The 10,540-nt window shown below is 31.0% G+C and overlaps 1 protein-coding gene across 1 annotated transcript in view; it reads right to left on the bottom strand.

The window, feature by feature from the left end:
• The window catches only part of LOC111620998 (HEAT repeat-containing protein 1-like), a gene marked incomplete at its 3' end in the record, with an annotated part of 49,565 nt that overhangs the window by 9,268 nt on the left and 29,757 nt on the right, over positions 1 to 10,540 (bottom strand). Inside the window, exons 14-18 of the mRNA XM_023363031.1 lie at positions 6,445 to 6,615; positions 6,221 to 6,356; positions 4,385 to 4,539; positions 2,250 to 2,445; positions 125 to 293 (exon numbers count right to left, since the gene is read on the bottom strand). Of these exons, the coding sequence (XP_023218799.1) occupies positions 125 to 293; positions 2,250 to 2,445; positions 4,385 to 4,539; positions 6,221 to 6,356; positions 6,445 to 6,615 (827 nt within the window). The remainder of the gene's footprint in view (positions 1 to 124; positions 294 to 2,249; positions 2,446 to 4,384; positions 4,540 to 6,220; positions 6,357 to 6,444; positions 6,616 to 10,540) is intronic.

Below are 10,540 nucleotides of genomic sequence, written 5' to 3'. Positions count from 1 at the left end.
TATATATATAGTTTCTCAATCATTTATATTTAACATGCAGTGAGGTTGAAACTGCATGCTACCGTTTTAAGTTTATAGTAAATAAATTAGAATAAAGATAACATTTATTAATCCAATTACTTACTCATGATCTGATAATATTGCTTCATGTTTCTGCAAAATTTTGTTAGCAAGCTGAAAATAGATAATATCTTTTCTGGTACATTTTTCTATTGCATTTTGAAGAAAATTTAAACACGCCTTTCTCACTTCTTCCGAGTCCGATGATAATGCAATTAAAAGTGAGAGAAACACTAAAATAGAAAAATTTTATTGAAATATATTAAAAATAAGACAAACCACTTAATTTCTTAAAAGAAAATGTAATAAACATGTCCAGATTTATTTTAGAATCTTCTAGAATAGCCCCAACTTAGATAAGTTTTTCTTGTAACCCCTACTTCTTTGTCAATGAAGAGTTATTGTGCTTTCTGATCTTTTAGTAATATATATAACAAGTGTTATGGCGCTACTTGGCACTATTTTGCAGTATCCCTGGTTAAAAATTGCTGCCTTAACTACTTGGTCAACTAGCAGTCACTTTTGATGGATCAGTTATGCACGTGACACGAGAAATGACATTCTGACCCAAACTACCCATACCTGACGCAAACCTACCTTAATTATGAGAATCTAAACTGAATTCAAACTCAAATATCCATGGCCTTATTTTGTAGTGATCTCACCAACTTAAAAATCATAATTTTTGAATGGAGACCATAAAATTAAATTTTTCTATATGATAAACAGGCTGATTTATCCCAGGGGAATGACAGCATGCAGTTTATGTGAGGTTATACATTCCTCTCCAGAGGGTGTTAAAAAGAACAAAATAAGTTACATCACATGACATCTCGTAGATGCTAGTTTTTATTCTACAATTGCAAAACTGTACGTTACTTCAAAAACCATAATTATATGTTTTATTTCTACATTTTGTCTTCTTTGTAACAATGAAGTGTAACAATGAATTTTGTGGAATGCTGAAAGTGCTTTTTTATATCTATTTTATTGTAATTTGGTCCAAAAATGCAAAAATAAACATATCAAATTTCAGAAACTGGCAATAAATTATCTCAACTTAACCATTTTGTATGAAATTTGAGAGAAAAGAGTTACCTTTCAAGATCAGGATAGAATAGGAAAAACTATTATTTTCAGGCAGATTGTCAGTGCAGCTGGCATTGACTAACAACTATTACTATTAATGTCAATAAACTGCTAATTGTTTTATTACCCTATAAAGGAAACCTCTTCATGGTTGTAAGTCAGTCAAATTACAATGTTATTATTTTATTGTACTCAGAAGAATGTTTTCTTTAATATTTATTTAATAAATAGCTTTTTATATCTAATTCATTTTATTTTTTAGTCACAGTTTAACTGGCATACCGGTAACCATGGGGGGTTTCCGGCATGCCAGTTAAATATAATTTAGAACACACATATATATGTTCTAGATTATTTATATGGGATGCTTGTTATAAGAAATTGGAATGGCTTTTATAATATAACTTTTTGCATAATAAGAGGAGATAAACTTATGCCTAAATGAATGTTGATTTTGACTTTAGTAATTGGCTATAAAGCACAAACATCCCTTCAGACGAACACTTATAATAATCAAAATTAGATGTACTATATAATATGGAATGGTGCTGGTCATGTTGGCTCCTTATAATGTTGACAATTAAAAACAAATGGAATAATTAATTAAGTTTCCAAATATTTTGAGGATAAATGTAAGAATTGTCATCTTTTTTCACAGAAAAGCATCTTATTAAATCTATCATTTCTTTAATTGTTGATTATAAATAATAAATTTTCAAACTCTGAGCTAACACAATTATGTTATTCTTATGTCGAATTATTTGTAACAAATTACAATTCTGTATTCTTTTTGTGCATTGTTTACAATATTCTGATGACGAGAATGTTGGATCTTAAAAAGTACTTAATAAACAAAATGCCTGACCTTTGAAAAAAGGTTGTCCTTGGTTTATTTATTTATAATAGCCATTCAAATTAAACGAATACTTAGTATTTTTAAAGTATATTTAATATAGTTTTTTTCTATCTGAATAAAGTATTGATTTTTCAAATTAATTCCTATTATAAAAGTATATTTCTCTATCTACATAATAATTATTTTATAATATGAAAATAATAATTAAAAGTTTTTTCTTTTATTAAAAATAAATTAAACGAACCTGTAGAGCCATTATCGAATATCCAATCTGTAGATTCTTTAGACTTAGAAACAATAATCCCTGCAGTGATTAATGATCGTATTTGCTGGACTGAAGAAATAGATAACAACAAATCCTTACTTTGTAACTTCAAGAAATTTGTAGACCATAACGAGGACAGAAACATTAATTTATCTTTTAAAATAGGTAGTTGCAGCTAGAAAAAAGAAAAAAATACATAAGATTTGTTAATTAAAACTCTTCATATATGCACCGAATAAGTATAGTACTTGAATATTCGTAAAATTTTGAATAATTATTACATAAAATAATGGTTAATCTATAAATATCTAATTTTTTCTCCACAATAAAACCTAATGTGTGATGCCAGAACATTATGAACAATGTCTGGCCCAATTTTGCCTATTATAGATGGGTCATACCCACAATACAGTTGGCTAGCATAAGCAAATGAAAGCATATGGCAGCTAATATTAACTATCCAATGTAAGTCTTGAGAGTCTGGATTAGATTCAAACCCAAATTTTTTATAGCAATGAACTAATGCCTAACTGTCCACATCATTTGGCTCAATTTTGTATTAATATCATATAAATTAAACAGTTGAACACATTTATTTATAGAAATATCAAAACTTGTATTCAACGTGAATGATTGGTTTTGTGAGCCCACGAATTTTAAAGGGGATTTTCAAATTGATGTTAATCATTTTTCCAAATAAATATCCCCGACAAAAAAAAAAAATGGTGAATGACACTTGACACTTAGCTGTCAAAAATGCTTCGTTAGCATCAACATTTGACGATCACATGACAACTTTCCCACAACCATAGTATAAAAGTGTGAGCTGCTGGAAGCTCGGACAATTCGTCATAGGAAATTATAATTGGTGATAGTGCTACCTCAACTCCCGGACCTCCATACAACGGACCCGATCCAGCAAAAAGGAGAAGACACTGATTGAAAAATACTAAGGACTCCTACCTCTTCCATACAGACAATGTTTGCCATATCGACTCTCCGTTATTAAAAAGCCATCTGAAACGACAACATGGGCAATCTTTGCAGACTGTTGCCGAGAAGTGGTCAGTAGGGATTAACCCTTGGCCCACGGTATCTCACAGTTTGTTGATACAAGATACCAGCACATTAACAGCTATTTAGCTCAAACCTACAATATTTTACCTAATATACAAAAGTCTGGTCTTTGGTGGAGGTGTCATAGCCAGGAACAGGACACGACACATTGTAGAAATTAAGAATTTCTAATATTTTTACTTAAATTTAAATCATGTTCCTCAGAATGGCATTCAAACATCTCGCAATATGCTAATCTTTGAATGGCAAAGAATAAGTTTTCACACAAATTTAGCAGTTAATTGTAATATTTTATTAATATATCTATTTTATGTTGATATATAACTGATTTCTTATGCCCTACAAATTCTAACAATTTTATTTGTTGTTTCAAAAGCTGTTGTTAGTACACCAGATTGTAGGTTTGAATCCAGCTTCAAGACATGAATATTCGTTATAGTCTGCATATTGAAAGAATCAACTTGGGTATTAACCAACAAGCATTAGCCATTGATCACTTAGTTGTGGCAAGTTACTTCCGGTTTTATCCTCATTTGTTAAACACATCACCACCATTATAAACCTGCTATAAAAGAAAGTCCAAAAGAAGGAGACAAAAAAGAAAACTTCAGAAACAATAAACAAAATCATGTCAGCCCTAAGCCGCTAACCACAAGCAGACTATAATCCTCACTCAAGCACCCAGTGTTACGAAAGCTTCACATTCTGGTATTGGAATATGAGGAAGTCTGCTATAGTACTTGTTAAATGTATGATTCTTTACAGTTAATACATGCTATAAATAAAATAAAATTCACACACAGCCCAAAATATTAAGCGAAAGGTGCTAATGTCATTAAGGAATGTGCTGATTGGTTAAGTGAAGTGATATCACACGTGACATTGCTCCCAAGTTGATTCTTTCGATAGACAGATTATAGATTTAATAAAAACTGTGATTTGGAGGGGAGAATATTGAACCCCATAACGATCTGTACGGTTTCTCTATGCATAATGATAAAATATTTTATCTACAATAAATTTTAAATAAATTTTACCTTCAAAAATTCAGCAAAAAGTCGTTGAAATTCATCCTTTAAAGTGGAATTTACTAAATTCATTTGTTCAGTAAAAACATTAAAGAGCTGCAAAAGTATTCTCTCTTTGTTCTTCAATTCTGTAGATTCCCAGCTTAGCCACTGTGCTGTTTTCTCTGTTTAAAAATAATTTTTCAAATTTTGAACAGATAAATAAAATTAAATACATCAGAATCCTTTAATTGTAATCAGCAGTGATTTGATGTGAAGAAAATTAGCATGTTCTGAAAAACAAATTCAAATATAACATTTCATTTATTGTAATCAAGAGTTAAATTTATCATCATTTTTGGGTAAACAGGCATTTTTTATGATGTTTTTTCATATTATTATCTTCAAGTGACAATGCATAATCATATCAGCTATCATTATTAGTCTATATATATATATTCACTTATACAGGATATCCAAAAAGCTACAATGCAGTGAGGAATTTGTAATGACATTAATTATACACATGGTATTACATACATACAATGCCACTCCTAGCATTAGCAGAATTAAATATGATGCAGAAGAGATAAAAATTTTGAAATCAACTCAAAATGTCAATCGCTTGTACGATGAAGAATACTTAAAATTTGGATTTACCTGGACCAGAAATTCAGATTGTCTAACTCCTCTCTGCATTGTATGTGGAAAGAAACTTGCAAATAGTGTGATGGTGCTTGCTAAATTAAAGCGTCATTTTTCAACTGAACATAAAGATCTTTCATCAAAAAATAAAGAATATTTCAAAAGGCTTCTGGAAATGCAAGGTAAAGAAAGAAGACAATTTGAAAAAACAATGAAAGTAAGTGATAAAGCTCAACTTGTATCATATAAAATTGCTGAGTTAATAGCATTAAAATCAAAGCCATCCACAATACCAAAATCTCTCATTTTACTTGCCTGCTGTGAAATAGTGACAATTATGTTTGGGGAAGAAGCAAAAAAGGAAATTTTGAAGATTCTGGTATCTGAATATCAAATTTTACTCATTATTACTGTCTAGAACCCTGTAGAACAAGGCTGCCCAAACCCAGGCCCACGGGACACTTTGTAGCCAACAGATTTGAATTTTCCCACCCACAGTAGCGGTCAGCTGTCACCACGCACGATGTCATGCTACCAATAATGCCAACTGCCACATGATTGGTCGAACACGGAATGAACTATGACTTGAGTCACCGCCATACCGCTGTTAATACCTAACCTATGCATTTATTACACTTGTTCTATTAGTTTTGAGTCGACTTTTGTGTATTAAAATTAAATTGTTGTCACCAAATATTGAAAAATTATAGCTAATAAGCCCCTTCATAAGTCTCATTGATGTATTTTTAGATAGGTATTATTATAGGTATTCTTATAGATAGGTATTATTATAACATGTGCAACTTAAAGCTTTGTTTGATTCAAATACCTATCTATTTATAGAAGAATCATGAGTGTAAGCAAGTATGATTCACTAGGTGGCCTTCCGGCTGACATATAATTGAAATATAGCCTGCCTCCAAAATGAATTGGGCAGCCCTGGTGTTGTAGAAGATATACACTACCATGATACACGGACACTCCCCATCCCTCCCAAGTTTTTCAGCTTGATACTTTCTGATAAACATAGCAATGGTAGGTTAAAATAACCAAACATATAATATGATTTTCATTTTAATGTTCATCCTTCTTACTTTTTTCCTAGATAGCAATATAAGTGAGTTCCAAATTGATTACAATAACTGGATTCTGCTGTATATAATTAAATTTCTATTATTTACAATTGCATCTATTGTATAATAATTAAAAACATAGATTTACCAAATTCGTATTTAATACACTTGACTAAAGAATTTAAACAATATATAAGCAAGTTCGAGGGAAATTTATTTTTTCTCGACTTTATCCATTGCTCCATCACTTCTTCAAAACTATCGGCATTCTTTAATGAAGATAACTATTAAAATAATTTTAAATATTACTGTTAACCTTCTGTTTTATATTTATAATTTAAAACATTAACAATAAAATTTATTTAAGCTTACTTTTTTAGTTTTTAAAAGGAAATAGTAATATTTTATAGCTCCAAAACCAATATTTAGTTGATTCTCCTGTTTCGCTTCATGCTTTATCAGGAACTCATAAACCAGAGCAATAATTACATTCAAAGGCAATTCTTTCGCCTTCAGATATGATGCTGTTTTTGTGAGATTAATCTTGAATGTTAAAAAAAAAATTATTATTTTTAATAGAAAATTATATAGAATAGTATAAAATATTTTAAACTACTTAAATTAAATTGTATTATGGTAGAACCCCAATTATTCAATGTTATGTGAACCAATGCTACCTTGGATAACTGGAATCTTTGATAAAAGTGGATGGCCGTGGATTAAAAATGGATGGATTTTGGATAAAAAAATTACAAATGTGAAGAATGTAGACTTTCTTTCAAACACTTTCCTCCCTGGGGGCATTAACAGGGCCATTTTAACAAGCCCATTACGGATACATATACCAACCCAATGTGCATATGTAACAAGTTTACAACCACTGGATTATATCAGGCTATAATATCACAATTATTTTAAATTAATTACTAAATAATTTGTCACTAGAGGGAGGAGTAAGGTGCCACCTCTTATTAGGTTTAATAATTATAATTAAATTAAATAATTTAGACAATTCTGAAAGAAAGGAATTGGCATTTATTATTATTTTATTTAATTTAATTATTAAATCTAATAAGAGATGGTGCCTAATGCCTTCCTCTAGTGACAAATTATTTAGTAATTAATTTAAAATAATCATGATATACTAGCCCAATATAGTCTAGTAGTTGTTGGCTTGCCCATTATGGATTCGGCCAAGCCTGTAATGGGCCAGCCAGATGGCATATCGGGACAGACCACCCCTGAAAAATTCCTGGGATTTCTTTCACATTAAAAGTTTAGCAATAAAAGGTAACAGAAAGGTAGTGTGTTCATTCACAAGTTAGCTGCAGATAATGCAAAATCTCAATTAACTGGGGTTCTATTATACATAAAAATTACTACAATTTTAAAACAAAATCTTTCATTAAAGTTAATGACTTAAGTTACAGTCAAAATACAAGGTGCATTCAAGTTATAATGCTTCCGATTTTTTTTCTCAGGACTGGAAACAGATAGAAACATGCAGTTTGTTTTAAAATATGTGTGCACTCGTGAATGTGTGACAGAGATGGTAGCACTGTATGGCACAGAACTTTAATGGCAGCGGCGAGAGCGAGGACTGTTTTTGATACTTAAAATGGTGATGTTTTTATTACAAAAATAGTGTGTAATCATTTGTTTTCTCCTTTGAGTGGTGTGACACCGATTGAAATTCATCGCCAGTTGAGTGAGACATTTGATGATGGTGTCATGGATGTGTCTAATGTGTGTTTGTGAATGCAACAGTTCAAAGAAGTCAGAATGTCGTGTGACAATAAACCAAGACAATCTTGGCCTTGCACCAGCCGGTCTGACGACATGATCAAGCGAGTGGAGAAAGTTGTTTTGGAGGATTGCTGAATGAGTGTGGAACACATTGTTTCCAAAGTTGGCATTTCTGTGGAATCCTGCATGATGACTTGCATGCAGGATTCCACATGACAATCCTGCATGAAAGACCTGAAAAGACCAGCACATCAGGAGAACATGATGCTGCAGTTACTTTGTGACAACAACTTTGAAGTGATTTCTCATGCTCCCTACTCACCTGACCTGGCTCCTAGCGACTTTTGGCTGTTTCCAACAATGAAAGACACTCTCTGTAGTCACACATTCACTAGCTGTGCTGCTATTGCATTAGCGATTTTTCAGTGGTCAAATCAGACTCCTGAAGAAGCATTCACAGCGGTAATGGAATCATGGTGTTGATGTTGTGAAAAGTGTGTATGGCTGCAGGGAGATTATGTCAAGAAGTGATACAAGTTTCAAAGTTTTCATATGATTAGATTGTGAGGAAAAAAAAATCAGAGGTGCACCACGTATATGCAAATATTTTTATTAACATTATATTTCACCCATTATAGGTTAATCTGATCCTTCGACACAGATAAACAATTAAAAGAAGCAACTTGGCTCAATTAACCAAGACAAATTACAAGAATATGGTTCAGATTCAAATCAAAATCATATNCTTTTTTCCCCAACTTTAGCAAGTATCCTATCTGCACACCTCCCTTCTTTACCAAAAGTATGTATTTTTTGCCCTCGGTATCATATACCTATCATCGACAATGATGTCACTGGTAAGACGATACCTGGGTAAACATTGGCAGCATTTAAACTTCTTCTAACCGACGGTCCACAGTGTACCCGAGGAAGGCCTATTAAGAAGGCCGAAAACGTTTGTACTCTTGTTAATAAGGCTAGAAATTAGTGAGAAAGGTTTTGTGCTGATAATCTTAGAAATAGTTCTAGCTACATATGCATAGTAGTCCTCTCCATCTGTACAGTGGTGCTCTACTCTCCTTCAGTTTTGTCAATATTGCCACTACAGTGTAATTTCATTTAAGAAACCAAATACATTAAGAAAAAGAACATTTCTGTATCAATAAATACAAATATCAAACCAGCATAAATAATAATTATATCTAATATTAGAAAAACAATTAAATTAATAACTCTTTTCAGCTCAGTTGAACAACTTTATATTAATAAATTCATAATTTCAAACCTATTTTGATGATATACTTCTTTAATTAAAGTAGCACTGAAATTATAAATTATACTGAAGATCTTTTTTCTAAATTCTAAAGTTACATAATACACCTTTAATATAACCATCATAATATTTGCGATTTGTATATTAAATGAAAATTATCAAACAAATTTAACTGGCTAATTCGTAATAACATATCACATCCGACATTTCTTTCAGATTACATATAGCATAAATATGGACATCTGCCAGGAATGAAAAACAGATCATTTTCTCTCACTGGATCAGGTTTGGAAGTCAGAACCGTGTAATTAATTCCCTAAGGAGTGTGAGAAAATTCTACTCTCTGTGTCACTCAGTAGTAAAGTAAATTATCTGATATAAGCTCAATTAGAACAGTTTATGCAGTAATTATAAAGGAAATATATTCCTTTGTCCCATTGGAAAAGTTGCAGTGGACCCCAGTGAGCACAAATTTAATATCATACATAGCACATATAAACTCACGAAGGCTATAAATTTTTTAAAGAATTACTTCTAACTTGCAAACTCAAAATGTTGTAAATATAAATGTCTTCTAGAAATTTTATGTAACTAAATTTTATTTACTCTCATTAATTTTGAAAATATTTCATATAAATACAAAATGTGAGCAATACATTTATGATTATTTATTGTCAAAGGTATTTTTAATTTTCAACATAATACAATACAACATTAGTATGTATATTAGACACCAAACACTACAAATGTCCAACATTTGAAATGAATTGAATGTATTCTGTTAATTTGCATCATAGAAACAAAATATTTTTATTGTACACAAACTTTATAATTTAAAAACTATAGCCATATATATATATATATATATAAGTTTCGTTTACAAAGATAAACAAAGAAAAAATAAATAAATACATATAAACATACATAGTTATGTATACTGAAGCGGTAAGAAAATTCATTTCTTCGGAATAATTTATAGCAGTTTATTTATAAACAGAATTCGAAGGAATCTTCTCCTTTTTAGTAAATGGTTTATAAGTAGAATTTTTTACTTTCCAAATTTAATTTTCGAAAGTAAATTTAAGTAAACATGTATCTAGACTTCTATATATATATATACACTATGTATGTCGGTGACGCGTTAAGAAAACCATCTTTTGTTCTTTAAAAAAAAAAAACTCATAGCTTATCAAGTTATCAGGTATAATGACTTAGATCAGGGGTGGCCAACAGTTTTTGCCCCCCGGGCCGAATTGCAAAAAAAACTTCTTTTCACGGGCCGAACCTGATGCTGCCCTAGGAAGATTTTGAGGTGGTGCGAGATCTCATTGTGGTGTCACCCCGTAGAGACTAAATTGTACATAGAGATTATAGATACATTTTTCACATTATCATGCTTTATCAACATTCTACGCTGTACTTAACAGATTTATGATGGCGGGTTAACTC

This window comes from Centruroides sculpturatus, unplaced genomic scaffold, assembly GCF_000671375.1.
Source record: "Centruroides sculpturatus isolate CEXI.00-Female unplaced genomic scaffold, Cexi_2.0 scaffold74, whole genome shotgun sequence".
NCBI classification, from domain to species: Eukaryota; Metazoa; Arthropoda; class Arachnida; order Scorpiones; family Buthidae; genus Centruroides; species Centruroides sculpturatus.
Note: the sequence above shows the minus strand (reverse complement) of the source record. Positions and strands in the feature narration are given on the sequence as shown.